This window comes from Cebidichthys violaceus, unplaced genomic scaffold, assembly GCF_023349555.1.
Source record: "Cebidichthys violaceus isolate CVI_PGR_0920_01 unplaced genomic scaffold, fCebVio1.0.p SCAF_109, whole genome shotgun sequence".
In the NCBI taxonomy this organism is placed as follows: domain Eukaryota; kingdom Metazoa; phylum Chordata; class Actinopteri; order Perciformes; family Stichaeidae; genus Cebidichthys; species Cebidichthys violaceus.
This window is the reverse complement of record NW_027176273.1, coordinates 109,067-127,937: the sequence shown is the minus strand read 5'-3', so window position 1 is coordinate 127,937 and position 18,871 is coordinate 109,067. Positions and strand designations below refer to the sequence as shown.

The window sequence follows — 18,871 nt, the reverse complement described above, 5'->3', positions numbered from 1 at the left end:
TTTTCAAAGTGAATTAAACAAAGTGAGAAGTTTTATTAACAGACAGAAAAACTCAGGATGTAACTGCATGTAGAGATCACGGCTCTATTTGAGGCTCATTTTACATCAACTTTATTGTTCCAGAAGGAAAAAAACGTTGAACATAAAACACATGAAGATATAAAAACCTTGATTATAAAGAACTTGATCATTTAATAGTTTGATGGCATGTTAGTGAATCATTTCTCACCCTGTTAGAACTGACATTAAAACTAAACCGAGTCTTATTAAATCAGGGTTTCATCTCTAATCCAGATCCATCATGTGAAGTCAGAACATGAACGTTGGTGATAACGACATGAAACTGTAATAAACTAAAGAACAACAGATAGTCAGCTTTATTATTCTCCTGTTGACATGATTCATGAACATAAAGTGTAAATATTAAGCTGCTGAACACAATCTGTTTGTCAGTTGAGAAACTAAAGTGAAGCCTTGATTGAGTTCAGGTTCAGGTTTTATCTTCTCTTCCTGTTTGTTACAAGCTAATCTGTGTCTGTTATAACATGAGAAGAGGCTGGTACTGGTGGTAATAAGGTAACTTCATACATGTGAGATCAACTCCCACTGTTATTGAGAAATAGGAGTAAATGAAGTGCAGAACTCCATCATTCCACAGGGAGGAGCTGCAACAGAAAGCAAAGCAGAAACATCCATTTACATGTGTTCATCTACTGTTATGTTGTCATGAACACAACTCATCTGCAGAGACACTTTAGGGTCACAACACATGAAGGAACCAAAGGACTAAACTAAATCCAGGTCCAGGTGGAGTGAGGAGTCCAGATCCTCTGATCAGATCCAGAGGAACACAGAGATGATGGTGGACTCGCTCTTAATGAGTCCACTCCCATCTGAGGAGAGAAGAAGAAGAAGAGATGAATGAGTGTTTGCAGAGACTCCCTTCATCAGCTGTCAGTCAGTGATGCAGCACATCCAGTAGAAAGAGCAGCAGGACTTCAGTCCTTCCAGCTCTCATCTTAACGGATTGGAGTGAACACACTGAGCTCCAAGCTCACACACCTGCACACACTTTGGACATCAAGTCTGTTCACTCTGCACATTTCACTCAAGTACACAGTGGAGATAAAGAGCTGAGGGTCCTGAACGCATCACAACCGCAGAAACAGAGAGGTGTTCACTGCTCACTGTAATGATGGTTCAAAGCTGATAAAAACCACAGTCTCAGTGACATTTGAACGTCTCATCTCTTTGAAATATTTCAATGAGAGAGAACAGATCAGACTGATGAATGAGGACCATTGTCTCTATACATGTGGAGATGCTGTCAGCTGATGAACAGCGTTATTTCCTGCAGACTTGAACACAACAACAACAGTCGTCTTCACATCAACTCAAACACATGATCACAACAAGCTTGTGGCTCATCTGATTGGCTGACTTTCTGTTCAATCCTGAAGCCTGTCAGCGTTCTCCTCGCACAGCTTCAATGGGTACATCTCAAGTCTCTTATTTGTTGTTTCCTCGCTCCTTGATCCTCGCTTGAACAGGAAGTTGTTCTGCTCCTCCATATTGACGGCCGTCCCAAAGCTCTTATTTAGCTCTGAGGAGCGAGGAGAGAGGAGAGAGGAGGGATCTCCAAGGAGACATGAGCGAGGACGCACGAGAACAGGCTTCCAGGAAGTGTTTTAACGGCGGACACGCCCCCTCATTGTTCATCAGTGATGTGATTGGACGCTGCAGCCGATCGGACTGATACGATTTTTTCAACATTTAAACAGTGACGACGGATCAGATTAAACTCTAGTTTATATTTGATATGTTTTCTGATTCACCTTCTGGTTTAAATATGTGTTCATTGTAGTCTGAACAACAAAAGGACCACAAACCACTTTCTTCATTTGTTATAAAGATTTGTCTTTTCATGATCTGATATTTCCCTCAATAACTTTTACTATGAATATAATTAAAGTGAGAGAGCTTTTTACATCATTGATCATCATTTCATTCAGACACTGAGCCTGATCATTCAAGAGTTATGTCATTTAAGAGAAACTATAATCATATTCTGGTTTATTTAATAATCACGTCACAATTTCAAAACGTACAGATGCAAAAGTCATAAATATGACAAACGCATTCTGCCATAGAAATCGATCCTGATCTTATAAACAGAACAGTTTATTAAAGAGGAAACAGAGAAAACACCTCTAGTGATGAAGTTACTAGTAGTATTAGTTACTATTATTAAGTACAGTGATGACTACTGTGTCTTTATTAGTTACTAGTAGTATTAGTTACTATTATTAAGTACAGTGATGACTACTGTGTCTTTATTAGTTACTAGTAGTATTAGTTACTGTTATTAAGTACAGTGATCATGTACAGATCATCTACAGCCTCATCAGGACTGACATCACCTTCACTGACTGATGGACCACAATGAGAGTCTGTGGAAGCTAAAAACTCTCCTGTCAATCACTTCACTTCTCTACTTTCTGTACTCCAACAAATATTCTGCTTTTTTTTCAGAAACCTTACAATCAGTGAACTGACCTCAGAGTCTCCAGTCGACAGTGTGAACTCTCCAGTCCAGCAGACAGTAACTTCACTCCTGAATTTTCCAGGTTGTAGTTGTAACTCAGGTCCAGCTCTCTCAGATGGGAGGGGTTGGAGCTCAGAGCTGAGGCCACAACTTCACAGTGAGTCTTTGAGAATAGACAGTCAGAAAGTCTGTCATGACACAAATATTATAAAATATTATTATTAAAGAGGACACTTGATATTTACTTCCTGCTTCCTGTTTTGATGAACATTGTCTCTTCACATCAGTGGTTCAGCTGATCTTATCTCACTGTGTTTCACATGAAACAATAACTCTCATTCCTGCAGACTCTTCATCTTTTGTTAATCTATGTTGGATTAACACCCTGCCTCAGCCTTCAGCTTCTCTCCTTCTGCTCTGGGACTCAAAATGGAGTCTGAACTTTCTGACTGAACACATCAGGGTTCTTTTCCTGTTCTTATGTTACTGGATCACCTGATCACTGTAGCTCCGCCCCTCTTCATTTACAGGAAACCAGCAGAGTTCATGTAGAAGTGTGTGGGTGTGTCTTTTTATCATGATGTGTTTATGAGCGTCTCTCGGCTTGAACAGGTTGAATTAAAATTAGTTGTGGTCAAAATGTTGCTCCATTATCTTCATGTTTAAATGATGAACATACATCTATAAGAGCTTTGTGTGTGAAGGTTTCTGTTCCAGACTGTGAGGGAACAGAACCACAGTTGAACATCAGCTCCTTCATGTTCCTCTGGATCTGGAGCTTTCTGTGTGACAGGACAAAGTGGCTTAATGTGAACCACCTTTCATCTGATCCTCTAGAACCTCAGGAGCCCCCCAGGTCTGGGTCCTGACCCCCTGACTCTTCTTCCTTACTGAATAATAAACATAGAGGTTAAAAGTGCAAACAGTAAATAAACTTGGATAGCGTTGTGGCTTCATTGTCGTGACAACAAAGCCAGCAATAAAATCAAATTATCATTTATTTTCTACAGTCGGACTCAAGTCTCAACACTACAGCCTGAAACATTCACCTCAAATAGTTTAAGGAGGCTTTATTTAAATAAATAAATTGATAATATAATAAATCATTTAGATAATTTCAGATTACAGATTTCAGATTACAGATTGACTTTATCACAGTTATATAATATGTTGATTATTTAAGCAATTTATCTAATAATTTAATTTAGCTCTCCTTAAATTGAACGCTGGAGCAGACGCGTTTGAAAACATGCAACTTTTATTTTGAAGGCGAGCTGTCTCTGTTTCTGACTCTCGGCTTCAATTTTCATTATTGAAGTTGGATAATGGATAATACTGTTTTATTTAAACCAATGCTCATACTTTTATAAACTGATCACATGTTTAGTAAATTAAATATTAATTCTATCGTTCTTTCAAACAGCCCAAATATCTCTTTCCTTTCCGTTATCTTGACACAATTACTTTTTTAATCAATTTATTATATTTCACTTTTATCAATTGTTCCTTACTCCGTTTTATCCTAAATCCATGGGTTTTAAATTGTGTTTAAACTTGTTTCTATTTTTATTAATTTCCATTCACAGAAATATCTCAATGCTGGAAAGTTTAAGCTTTTATATTTATATATATCTGTGAAGCACCTTTGTGAAAAACTTTTTTCTTTTAAAGAGTTATAAATTAAACTTAAACTTACAGTTAACACAGTGCAAACACAACCATAAAATAACAAGGTAAAAAAATATTGTATTATTATTTTTGCTCTTTTATTGTGAAGGCCAGAGGAACGTAGCGGAAGTAGTGTTAGTGTTTCTGGTTCTCTCTGCTCTCTCCATCGGAACACAGTTAGCATGTGGCTGTGTTAGCATGTCAGCTGAGTGTCAATAAGGACACGAACACAGTGTAGTTTTCTTTGCTCTTCTTTCACTCGATCTGTGTAAAATGTCCACATTTCAGGATGTTAAACATGAATTCAAACGGCGGTTCGCGGACCTCTGATTGGACATTTGGAGTCAACAATATCCGGATATGAAAAGGAGAAAAGAGCTGGATGTGGTTTTAAAGGCCGACATGGAGCTGCGGAGAGAAGCAGGTTGGTTTTCTTTCTCCTGCTGGAAATATCTGTACTGATCATGTTGTCCGTGCTAAGCTAACGATAGCATGTTAGCAGCTAGCTCCCGCTAACAAGCTAACGTTAGACTGTTGGCAGCTAGCTCCCGCTAACAAGCTAACGTTAGCCTGTTAGCAGCTAGCTCCTGCTAACAGCTTCTACTGCGTGTTGAGGATCGATTGTAGTGATTAGGAGCAAAGTAACGAAGTACATGTACTCAACTTACTCTACTCAAGTACTAATACTGGCTATATCGTACCAGTACCAGCATTGTATGCTATTGTATTTAACTGTCGTCGGCCATCAGACCTCTGGAGCTTGTCCAGAAAGCCGCAGCTCGCCTGGTGTTCAATCGCCCCAAGTTCTCCCACACAACTTCCTTTCTCCGTTCTCTACACTGGCTCCCTGTAAGAGCTCATCCAGTTTAAGACTCTGGTGCTAGAATACAGGGCTGTGAAAGGAACAGCTCCTTCCTATCTCCAGACCACGGTCAAGACCCACACCCCCGCCCGACCACTTCGCTCCGCTACCCTGAGCCTTCCACTTAGCACTTATTGTTTTCATACTAGCTTGTTGCACTTATTGTATTGGTATTACTTATAGCACTAACTGTTTCTCTTGTTTCTGTACTTTGGCTCTGAGTTATGCTCTGCTTCATGCTCTTAGATGCTTGTTTAAAGGAAATGTACTTATGACTTCTGGTGACTAGTAGTTCTTTTGATTACCAATGTTGATGCACTTATTGTAAGTCGCTTTGGATAAAAGCGTCTGCTAAATGACTGTAATGTAATGTAACTCAAAGTAGAAATACTACAGTATATAAATAACAGTATTTAAATAGAGTCCTCCTCCTCTGGTCCACCAGAGTCCGGCTCTCTGTCCTGATGTCCTCTCTTTAAGTGCAGCTTGATCCTGGACCACGATGGGTCCAGGTCTCTGTGAGGATCTGGACTAAACCGTCACCCACTTCCAGCTGCCGGTTACAAAAAACAACAACTAGTAGCTTGTTTACGATCACGTGACTTTATTGTGACGCGTGAAATTCCGATGGAGGGCAGGAAGTGAAGAACCTGTAGACTGTGTGAAGTGGAAGTGGAGGAAAGTTAAAACGGGGTTTCACGAGGGTTTCACGAGGGTTTCACGAGTCTGAAGGCTGACCACTATTTCGTGACCTCGGAGCCCAAGCGGCACCAAAGGTTTGATTCCCAGATAAACGTCTTCATCAATGTGTTCCTCAGTAAACGAGTTTAAATCAGGAGAACTGAAGGTGGAATACTACTACTACTACTCTAATCAGTACTACTACTACTACTCTAATCAATACTACCAGTCTTATCCATACCACTACTACTACTACTCTAATCAATACTACTACTACTCTAATCAATACTACTAGTCTTATCCATATCACTACTACTACTACTCTAATCAATACTACTACTCTTATCAATACTACTACTACTCTAATCAATACCACTAATCTAATCAATACAACTACTCTAATCAATACTACTACTCTAATCAATACTACTACTACTACTCTAATCAATACTACTACTCTTATCAAAACTAATACTACTACTCTAATCAATACCACTACTCTAATCAATACTACTACTCTTATCAATACTACTACTACTCTAATCAATACTACTACTCTAATCAATACAACTACTACTACTCTAATCAATACTACTACTCTAATCAATACTACTACGACTACTCTAATCAATACTACTACTCTAATCAATACTACTACTCTTATCAATACTACTACTACTCTTATCAATACTAATACTACTACTCTTATCAATACTACTACTACTCTAATCAATACTACTACTCTAATCAATACTACTACTACTACTCTAATCAATACGACTACTCTAATCAATACTACTACTACTACTCTAATCAATACTACTAGTCTTATCAATACTAATACTACTACTCTTATCAATGCTACTACTCTTATCAATACTACTACTCTTATCAATACTAATACTACTACTCTAATCAATACTACTACTCTTATCAATACTACTACTCTAATCAATACTACTACTACTCTAATCAATACTACTACTCTAATCAATACTACTACTACTCTTATCAATACTAATACTACTACTCTTATCAATACTACTACTCTAATCAATACCACTACTCTAATCAATACTACTACTCTTATCAATACTACTACTCTAATCAATACTACTACTACTACTCTAATCAATACTACTACTCTTATCAATACTACTACTACTCTTATCAATACTAATACTACTACTCTTATCATTACTACTACTACTCTTATCAATACTAATACTAATACTACTACTCTTATCAATACTAATACTAATACTACTACTCTTATCAATACTAATACTACTACTCTTATCAATATTAATACTACTACTCTTATCAATACTAATACTACTACTCTAATCAATACTACGACTCTAATCAATACTACTACTACTACTCTAATCAATACTACTACTACTCTAATCAATACTACTACTACTACTACTACTATAATCAATACTACTACTACTCTAATTAATACTACTACTACTACTCTAATCAATACTACTACTCTAATCAATACTACTACTACTCTATTCAATACTACTAGTCTTATCCATACCACTACTACTACTACTCTAATCAATACTACTATTATCAATACTACTACTACTCTTATCAATACCACTACTCTAATCAATACTACTACTCTTATCAATACTACTACTACTCTAATCAATACCACTACTCTAATCAATACAACTACTCTAATCAATACTACTACTCTAATCAATACTACTACTACTACTCTAATCAATACTACTACTCTTATCAATACTAATACTACTACTCTAATCAATACCACTACTCTAATCAATACTACTACTCTTATCAATACTACTACTACTCTAATCAATACTACTACTCTTATCAATACTACTACTACTCTAATCAATACTACTACTCTAATCAATACTACTACGACTACTCTAATCAATACTACTACTTTAATCAATACTACTACTCTTATCAATACTACTACTACTCTTATCAATACTAATACTACTACTCTTATCAATACTAATACTACTACTCTTATCAATACTACTACTACTCTAATCAATACTACTACTCTAATCAATACTACTACGACTACTCTAATCAATACTACTACTCTAATCAATACTACTACTCTTATCAATACTACTACTACTCTTATCAATACTACTACTCTTATCAATACTACTACTCTAATCAATACTACTACTACTCTAATCAATACTACTACTCTAATCAATACTACTACTACTCTTATCAATACTAATACTACTACTCTTATCAATACTACTACTCTAATCAATACCACTACTCTAATCAATACTACTACTCTTATCAATACTACTACTCTAATCAATACTACTACTACTACTCTAATCAATACTACTACTCTTATCAATACTACTACTCTTATCAATACTACTACTACTCTTATCAATACTAATACTACTACTCTTATCAATACTACTACTACTCTTATCAATACTAATACTACTACTCTTATCAATACTAATACTACTCTTATCAATACTAATACTAATACTACTACTCTTATCAATACTAATACTAATACAACTACTCTTATCAATACTAATACTAATACTACTACTCTTATCAATACTAATACTACTACTCTTATCAATACTAATACTACTACTCTTATCAATACTACTACTCTAATCAATACTACTACTCTAATCAATACTAATACTACTCTAATCAATACTACTACTACTCTAATCAATACTACTACTACTCTAATCAAAAATACTACTACTCTAATCAATACTACTACTACTACTCTAATCAATACTACTACTCTAATCAATACTACTACTACTACTCTAATCAATACTACTACTCTTATCAATACTACTACTCTAATTAATACTACTACTCTTATCAATACTACTACTCTAATCAATACTACTACTTTAATCAATACTGCTACTACTACTCTAATCAATACTAATACGACTACTCTAATCAATACTAATACTACTACTCTAATCAATACTACTACTCTAGTCAATACTACTACTCTAATCAATACTGCTGCTCTAATCAATACTAATACTACTACTACTCTAATCAATATTAATACTACTACTCTAATCAATACTACTACTCTAATCAATACTACTACTCTAATCAATACTACTACTCTTATCAATACTACTACTACTACTCTAATCAATACTACTACTACTACTCTAATCAATACTACTACTCTTATCAATACTACTACTACTCTAATCAATACCACTAATCTAATCAATACAACTACTCTAATCAATACTACTACTCTAATCAATACTACTACTACTACTCTAATCAATACTACTACTCTTATCAAAACTAATACTACTACTCTAATCAATACCACTACTCTAATCAATACTACTACTCTTATCAATACTACTACTACTCTAATCAATACTACTACTCTAATCAATACAACTACTACTACTCTAATCAATACTACTACTCTAATCAATACTACTACGACTACTCTAATCAATACTACTACTCTAATCAATACTACTACTCTTATCAATACTACTACTACTCTTATCAATACTAATACTACTACTCTTATCAATACTACTACTACTCTAATCAATACTACTACTCTAATCAATACTACTACTACTACTCTAATCAATACGACTACTCTAATCAATACTACTACTACTACTCTAATCAATACTACTAGTCTTATCAATACTAATACTACTACTCTTATCAATGCTACTACTCTTATCAATACTACTACTCTTATCAATACTAATACTACTACTCTAATCAATACTACTACTCTTATCAATACTACTACTCTAATCAATACTACTACTACTCTAATCAATACTACTACTCTAATCAATACTACTACTACTCTTATCAATACTAATACTACTACTCTTATCAATACTACTACTCTAATCAATACCACTACTCTAATCAATACTACTACTCTTATCAATACTACTACTCTAATCAATACTACTACTACTACTCTAATCAATACTACTACTCTTATCAATACTACTACTACTCTTATCAATACTAATACTACTACTCTTATCATTACTACTACTACTCTTATCAATACTAATACTAATACTACTACTCTTATCAATACTAATACTACTACTCTTATCAATATTAATACTACTACTCTTATCAATACTAATACTATTACTCTAATCAATACTACGACTCTAATCAATACTACTACTACTACTCTAATCAATACTACTACTACTCTAATCAATACTACTACTACTACTCTAATCAATACTACTACTCTAATCAATACTACTACTACTACTACTACTATAATCAATACTACTACTACTCTAATTAATACTACTACTACTACTCTAATCAATACTACTACTCTAATCAATACTACTACTACTCTATTCAATACTACTAGTCTTATCCATACCACTACTACTACTACTCTAATCAATACTACTATTATCAATACTACTACTACTCTTATCAATACCACTACTCTAATCAATACTACTACTCTTATCAATACTACTACTACTCTAATCAATACCACTACTCTAATCAATACAACTACTCTAATCAATACTACTACTCTAATCAATACTACTACTACTACTCTAATCAATACTACTACTCTTATCAATACTAATACTACTACTCTAATCAATACCACTACTCTAATCAATACTACTACTCTTATCAATACTACTACTACTCTAATCAATACTACTACTCTTATCAATACTACTACTACTCTAATCAATACTACTACTCTAATCAATACTACTACGACTACTCTAATCAATACTACTACTTTAATCAATACTACTACTCTTATCAATACTACTACTACTCTTATCAATACTAATACTACTACTCTTATCAATACTAATACTACTACTCTTATCAATACTACTACTACTCTAATCAATACTACTACTCTAATCAATACTACTACGACTACTCTAATCAATACTACTACTCTAATCAATACTACTACTCTTATCAATACTACTACTACTCTTATCAATACTACTACTCTTATCAATACTACTACTCTAATCAATACTACTACTACTCTAATCAATACTACTACTCTAATCAATACTACTACTACTCTTATCAATACTAATACTACTACTCTTATCAATACTACTACTCTAATCAATACCACTACTCTAATCAATACTACTACTCTTATCAATACTACTACTCTAATCAATACTACTACTACTACTCTAATCAATACTACTACTCTTATCAATACTACTACTCTTATCAATACTACTACTACTCTTATCAATACTAATACTACTACTCTTATCAATACTACTACTACTCTTATCAATACTAATACTACTACTCTTATCAATACTAATACTACTCTTATCAATACTAATACTAATACTACTACTCTTATCAATACTAATACTAATACAACTACTCTTATCAATACTAATACTAATACTACTACTCTTATCAATACTAATACTACTACTCTTATCAATACTAATACTACTACTCTTATCAATACTACTACTCTAATCAATACTACTACTCTAATCAATACTAATACTACTCTAATCAATACTACTACTACTCTAATCAATACTACTACTACTCTAATCAAAAATACTACTACTCTAATCAATACTACTACTACTACTCTAATCAATACTACTACTCTAATCAATACTACTACTACTACTCTAATCAATACTACTACTCTTATCAATACTACTACTCTAATTAATACTACTACTCTTATCAATACTACTACTCTAATCAATACTACTACTTTAATCAATACTGCTACTACTACTCTAATCAATACTAATACGACTACTCTAATCAATACTAATACTACTACTCTAATCAATACTACTACTCTAGTCAATACTACTACTCTAATCAATACTGCTGCTCTAATCAATACTAATACTACTACTACTCTAATCAATATTAATACTACTACTCTAATCAATACTACTACTCTAATCAATACTACTACTCTAATCAATACTACTACTCTTATCAATACTACTACTACTACTCTAATCAATACTACTACTACTACTCTAATCAATACTACTACTCTAATCAATACTACTACTCTTATCAATACTGCTACTCTAATCAATACTACTGCTACTACTCTAATCAATACTAATACTACTACTCTAATCAATAGTAATACTACTACTCTAATCAATACTACTACTCTAATCAATGCTAATACTACTACTCTAATCAATACTACTACTCTAATCAATACTAATACTCTAATCAATACTAATACTACAACTCTAATCAATACTACTACTTTAATCAATACTGCTACTACTACTCTAATCAATACTAATACTACTACTCTAATCAATACTAATACTACTATAATCAATACTACTACTCTAATCAATACTAATACTACTACTCTAATCAATACTACTACTCTAATCAATACTAATACTACTACTCTAATCAATACTACTACTCTAATCAATACTACTACTACTACTCTAATTAATACTACTACTCTAATCAATACTACTACTCTTATCAATACTACTACTACTACTCTAATCAATACTACTACTACTACTCTAATCAATACTACTACTCTAATCAATACTACTACTACTCTAATCAATACTACTACTCTAATCAATACTACTACTACTCTAATCAGTACTACTACTCTAATCAATACTGCTACTCTAATCAGTACTACTACTACTACTCTAATCAATACTAATACTACTACTCTAATCAATACTGCTACTCTAATCAATACTGCTACTCTAATCAATACTAATACTACTACTCTAATCAATACTAATACTCTAATCAATACTAATACTCTAATCAATACTAATACTGCTACTCTAATCAATACTACTACTCTTATCAATACTAATACTACTACTCTAATCAATACTACTACTCTTATCAATACTACTACTCTAATCAATACTACTACTACTCTAATCAATACTACTACTCTAATCAATACTACTACTACTCTTATCAATACTAATACTACTACTCTTATCAATACTACTACTCTAATCAATACCACTACTCTAATCAATACTACTACTCTTATCAATACTACTACTCTAATCAATACTACTACTACTACTCTAATCAATACTACTACTCTTATCAATACTACTACTCTTATCAATACTACTACTACTCTTATCAATACTAATACTACTACTCTTATCAATACTACTACTACTCTTATCAATACTAATACTACTACTCTTATCATTACTACTACTACTCTTATCAATACTAATACTAATACTACTACTCTTATCAATACTAATACTAATACTACTACTCTTATCAATACTAATACTACTACTCTTATCAATATTAATACTACTACTCTTATCAATACTAATACTACTACTCTAATCAATACTACGACTCTAATCAATACTACTACTACTACTATAATCAATACTACTACTACTCTAATCAATACTACTACTACTACTCTAATCAATACTACTACTCTAATCAATACTACTACTCTATTCAATACTACTAGTCTTATCCATACCACTACTACTACTACTCTAATCAATACTACTATTATCAATACTACTACTACTCTTATCAATACAACTACTCTAATCAATACTACTACTCTAATCAATACTACTACTCTAATCAATACTACTACTACTACTCTAATCAATACTAATACTACTACTCTAATCAATACTACTACTCTAATCAATACTACTACTACTACTCTAATCAATACTACTACTACTACTCTAATCAATACTACTATTCTAATCAATACTACTACTTTAATCAATACTACTACTCTAATCAATACTACTACTCTAATCAATACTACTACTACTACTCTAATCAATACTACTACTCTAATCAATACTACTACTCTAATCAATACTACTACTTTAATCAATACTACTACTCTAATCAATACTACTACTACTACTCTAATCAATACTACTACTCTAATCAATACTACTACTACTACTACTCTAATCAATACTACTACTCTAATCAATACTACTACTACTCTTATCAATACTACTACTCTAGTCAATACTACTACTACTACTACTCTAATCAATACTACTACTCTAATTAATACTACTACTCTAATCAATACTACTCTAATCAATACTACTACTCTAATCAATACTACTACTACTCTAATCAATACTACTACTCTAATCAATACTACTACTACTACTCTAATCAATACTACTACTCTAATCATTACTACTACTACTACTCTAATCAATACTACTACTCTAATCAATACTACTACTCTAATCAATACTACTACTACTACTCTAATCAATACCACTACTCTAATCAATACTACTAAAGACGCAGAGACACAGAGAGAACGTTTGAGACGAAGACGTCTTTCTCCAGAACTAAGAAAGTCTCAGAGTCTCAGAGTCTCAGCTGGACACCAGGAGGTCCAGTTTCAGGTTTAAAGGGTGATGATTGTTTATAAATGTGTTATTTCAGACTGTAGTAGAGTTTTAACCTGAAGGAATGTGTGTTTCCTGTTTCCTGCAGACGTCCAGCAGCTGTTGGTGGTTAAAGAAGAGGTTCCCTCTGAGCAGCAGGACTGGAGCTCCAGTCTGGACCAGGAGGACCCAGAGCCCCCACACATTAAAGAGGACCAGGAGGACCCAGAGCCCCCACACATTAAAGAGGACCAGGAGGACCCAGAGCCCCCACACATTAAAGAGGACCAGGATGACCCAGAGCCCCCACACATTAAAGAGGACCAGGAGGACCCAGAGCCCCCACACATTAAAGAGGACCAGGAGGACCCAGAGCCCCCACACATTAAAGAGGAACAGGAGGAACTCTGGATCAGTCAGGAGGGAGAGCAGCTTCAAGGTCTGGAGGAGGCTGATATCACCAAGTTCTCATTCTCTCCTGTGAAGAGTGAAGATGATGAAGAGGAAGCTCAGTCCTCACAGCTTCATCAAAGACAAACTGAACCGATGGAAACAGAAGCTGATGGAGAGGACTGTGGAGGACCAGAACCAGCATGGAACTCAGATCCAGATAGACATCCAGAACCAGAAACTGAGACTTCAGACTCATCTGAATCTGAGCCTGAAGAAGACTATACAGATCCTGAAATAAAAACGTTCTGCTGCTCTGTGTGCGCCAAAACATTTAAACACAGAGGAAATCTGAACATACACATGAGGACTCACACGGGAGTGAAACCCTTCGGCTGCTCCGTGTGCGGTAAAAAGTTCACACAGAAAGCGGGTTTGGACTACCACCTGAGAATCCACACGGGAGAGAAACCGTTCAGTTGCTCACTCTGCGGTAAAAGCTTTCGCCACAAAGGAGCGGTCACGTCTCACATGGCGACGCACACGGGAGCGAAACCGTTCAGCTGCAGAATTTGTAACAAAAGATTCAGAGCCACGTCGCAGCTCAAAGTCCACAAGTGTGTCGGGGGCTACTCGAGGCTCCTCGGGGCCCGAGGGGACGAACACAACAAACCGCTGAGCTGCTCCGAATGTGACGCGACGTTTCCCAACAACTACCTGCTGGTGACCCACATGAGGATGCACAAAGGAAAGAAACTGTTCACCTGCTCCGTGTGTGGTCAGAAACGTCAGTTCAGTTCCCACCTGGAGATACACATGAGAACCCACACCGGAGAGAAACCGTTCAGCTGCTCCGTTTGCGGTAAACGGTTTTCTCAGAGGGGAATCATGTCGCAGCACATGGCGGTCCACTCGGGGGTGAAGCCGTTCAGCTGCACCGTCTGTGGGAGGAGATTCTTCTGGCATTTTCAGATAAAAAAACACAAGTGTCTCGGTGAGTTCTCACAGTTCAGAGGAAGTGGCTTTAACGATGAGGACTTTGAAGGATCAGAACCAGCCAGTTCAGATCCAGTTGGCCATTTAGAACCAGATCCTGATGTCAAGACTGAACCGTCCTCTGAACCTGATGACGGTGTTGACGTTGAGTTTTGGAAAGAAACCAGGAAACATCAGTCAGGGTTCACGTACCAGAGAAATAAAAAAGTCTCTGCAAACGATGGATTTAATAGCAGCAAGAAACCATTCAGCTGCTCTGATGATGAGGCTGAAACTGAACCCAAGACTGATGACGGAGTTGATGGTGATCGACCTCAATCAGTTCTGAAACATCTGAACAGTGAGGACGTCTCTGTCAGAGATCCAGGATGTAACACTGACATGAAACCTTTCAGCTCCTCTGAGTGTCACGAAAGATCTGAAGACAGTCTCACTCTGCTGACACATAAGAACCCCCCCGCGGGAGAGAAACCGTTCGGCTGCTTATTTTGCGGAAAAGGATTTGCGACGGCGGGACACCTGTCGAGACACACGTCCCTCCACACGGGAGAGAAACCGCTCAGCTGCATCGTTTGTCAGCAGAGATTTGCGCTGGAGTCTCAACTCGTCGGTCACGAGTGTGCCGGCGAGTCCTCGCGGCTCCAAGACGACGACGACGACGACGACACGTCGGTCGGCGGCTCTCAGAGCGGTGGAGGGTTGAACCCGAAGCACCAGCTGCAGGTTCCCGTGAGCCTCCACACGGGACTGAAACCGTTCGGCTGCTCGGTTTGCGGTAGAACCTTTGCCGAGCGTGAGAGCTTAAGTTCTCACATGACGTGTCACTCGGGGGAGAAACCGTTCCGCTGCTCAGTGTGCAACACAGGATGCAGTGACAGCGAGTCTTTGGTTCAGCACATGAGGATACATGCGAGGCTAACGCAGTTCAGTTGCACTGTTTGTGGGAAAGAATTTGCTTGGAGGAGACATCTGGAGAAACATCTGGAAGTCCATTCAAGGGAGAAAGTCTACAGCTGCAGATATTGTGAGCAAAGATTTGGTTGGCATTATCAGCTGAAATATCATCAGTGTGTCGGTCATCGGTCCTCACAGCTTCATCAGAGTCGGACTGAGGTGAACAGAGAAGCAGAGCCTCCAGAAGGTGATGGAGAGGACTGTGGAGGACCAGAACCAGACAGGAACGCAGATCCACATAGACATCCAGAGCCAGAAACTGGAGACTCTTCTGAACCTGAGACTGAAGACAGTGCCGACAGTGATTTTTGGGACGTGAGCTGTGGACGTCTGTCAGGTTTAAACTCTCTGAGACATGATGACGTCTCTCAGAGCGATGAAACATTGACCAACCACAACAGAAGAAGTCCTACAGGAGGGGAACAGTCCACAGAAGTAGGAAGTCTGAGCCGGCACATGGACCCAGAGCCTCCACACATTAAAGAAGAACAGGAGGAACTCCGGACCAGTCAGGAGGGAGAGCGGCTTCAAGGTCTGGAGGAGGCTGATATCACCAAGTTCACATTCACTCCTGTGAAGAGTGAAGATGATGAAGAGGAAGCTCAGTCCTCACAGCTTCATCAAAGACAAACTGAACAGATGGAAACAGAAGGTGATGGAGAGGACTGTGGAGGACCAGAACCAGACAAGAACCCAGATCCACATAGACATCCAGAACCAGATCCTGATGATAGTGTTGATAGTGATTTTTGGAAGGAGACCAGAGAATCTCAGTCGGGTTTAAACTCTCTGAAGAATAATGAAATCTCTGACGGTATTATGGGATGTCATTCCGTCAACAAAGATATCGGAACGTCAGAGTGTCTTGAACCCGACAGCGACGACAGCGATTTCTGGAAAGACGACAGGAAGTCCGGTCTAAACTCCCCGGACAGTAACGAAGTTCCCGAAAGCGAAACGAGGTTCACCGTCACGAAACCGTACAACTGCACCGAGTGCGGAAAGAGATTCCACCACGATTACAATCTGAAGAACCACATGAAGTACCACACGGGGGAGAAGGCCTTCTTCTGCTCCATCTGTGGTCTGAAATGTCTCTACAAGTCCCATCTGGAGATCCACATGAGAACTCACACCAGAGAGAAACCATTCCCGTGCCCGGTTTGCGGTAAGAAATACGCTCACAAGGCCAGCATGCAGTCGCACATGGCCGTCCACACGGTGGAGAAACAGTACAGCTGCAGCGTCTGCGGCGAAGGCTTCGCTTGGTACACGGAGCTGAAGTACCACCAGTGTGCCGGAGAGTCGACGCAGGAAATGTGGAGCGAAGCGGTGTGACTTGGCTGTTTCTCCACTTTTTTTATTTATTTATTTTTTCATTGAAGGCGAATCTGAATCTTCATAATGTCTCGTCGTCCCAAAAAACCCCAAAACATTCTGTTCGCTGTAAATTATATAATAAAGCAGCAATATTTCACATTTCTGCATTAAAGAAAAGTTTCCGCTGGTTGAGCTGAATGCGAGTTTCTTACTTTTATTATGTTAAAAAAAAAAAAAAAGACGTGATTCTGTTTTTGACTTCAGTTGAGAAATTTAAACCCAAACGATCACGATTACTAATTGTATACAAATGTATTTGATTTAGTTCTTGAAAAGTCATTCTTCTGTATTCTTTTTATTTTTCATGAAAGAATTCCTAAATGTTGTGTCGTTCATTCAAACCACAGATGACAATAAACTTGACGTCTCGGTGAACTTCCTGTGGATCTCTTGATTCTAACCGTCGTCACACCGGACCAGTTAGACCGGGGGGGGGGGGGGCTGTTGTGAGGAATTTTAAGTTTTAAAGCATTCCTAGTGCTGGATATTATGTGTCACAGTGTGGTTACTTGGGAAGTGTTAAACCAAGGAGTGTGGTCATTGAATGTATATTGAGTGTCTGTGATGGGGGTTTGAGGAATGCCAGGAGGTGTAAATCTGCGGGGGAAGTGGGTAGTTCACAGAGGTGTCTGCCCAGGACAATGGGTCAGGATCCAAGGAGGAGCCCATTGGACTTCAGCCAATCATGGAGCTGATCGATAGGTTGAGGAATGTAACTCTGGGGGGGCAAAGGAGCTGTTTGTCCCCTGAGAGAATCAGACTTCCTTCGTACCATGGGGCAGATACATCAATCTGTCCTGTGGTATGAACGGGGTCTCATATTTCTTGAAATATTTGACTATCGGTAGTGTAATTTGGTTTGTGATTGTTTTGGCTTCTGTTAACAATATTAAATACTTTTGATTTTGACCTGGA

General features: G+C 36.8%; 1 protein-coding gene and 1 long non-coding RNA gene across 2 annotated transcripts; one reads left to right on the top strand and one right to left on the bottom strand.

Annotated features, from left to right (window-relative positions):
- Positions 1 to 13: 13 nt before the first annotated feature.
- LOC137889668 (uncharacterized) lies at positions 14 to 3,000 on the bottom strand. The gene is made up of 3 exons (XR_011105233.1): positions 2,791 to 3,000; positions 2,557 to 2,708; positions 14 to 893 (listed from the first exon to the last, which is right to left on the bottom strand). It is a non-coding gene; the product is annotated as an uncharacterized lncRNA (long non-coding RNA).
- Positions 3,001 to 4,386: 1,386 nt separating this feature from the next.
- Positions 4,387 to 18,871, top strand: LOC137889380 (oocyte zinc finger protein XlCOF8.4-like). The gene is made up of 2 exons (XM_068733221.1): positions 4,387 to 4,637; positions 14,346 to 18,871. The coding sequence occupies exons 1-2, from the start codon at positions 4,574 to 4,576 to the stop codon at positions 17,912 to 17,914; spliced, it is 3,633 nt and encodes a 1,210-aa protein (XP_068589322.1). The 5' UTR covers positions 4,387 to 4,573; the 3' UTR covers positions 17,915 to 18,871.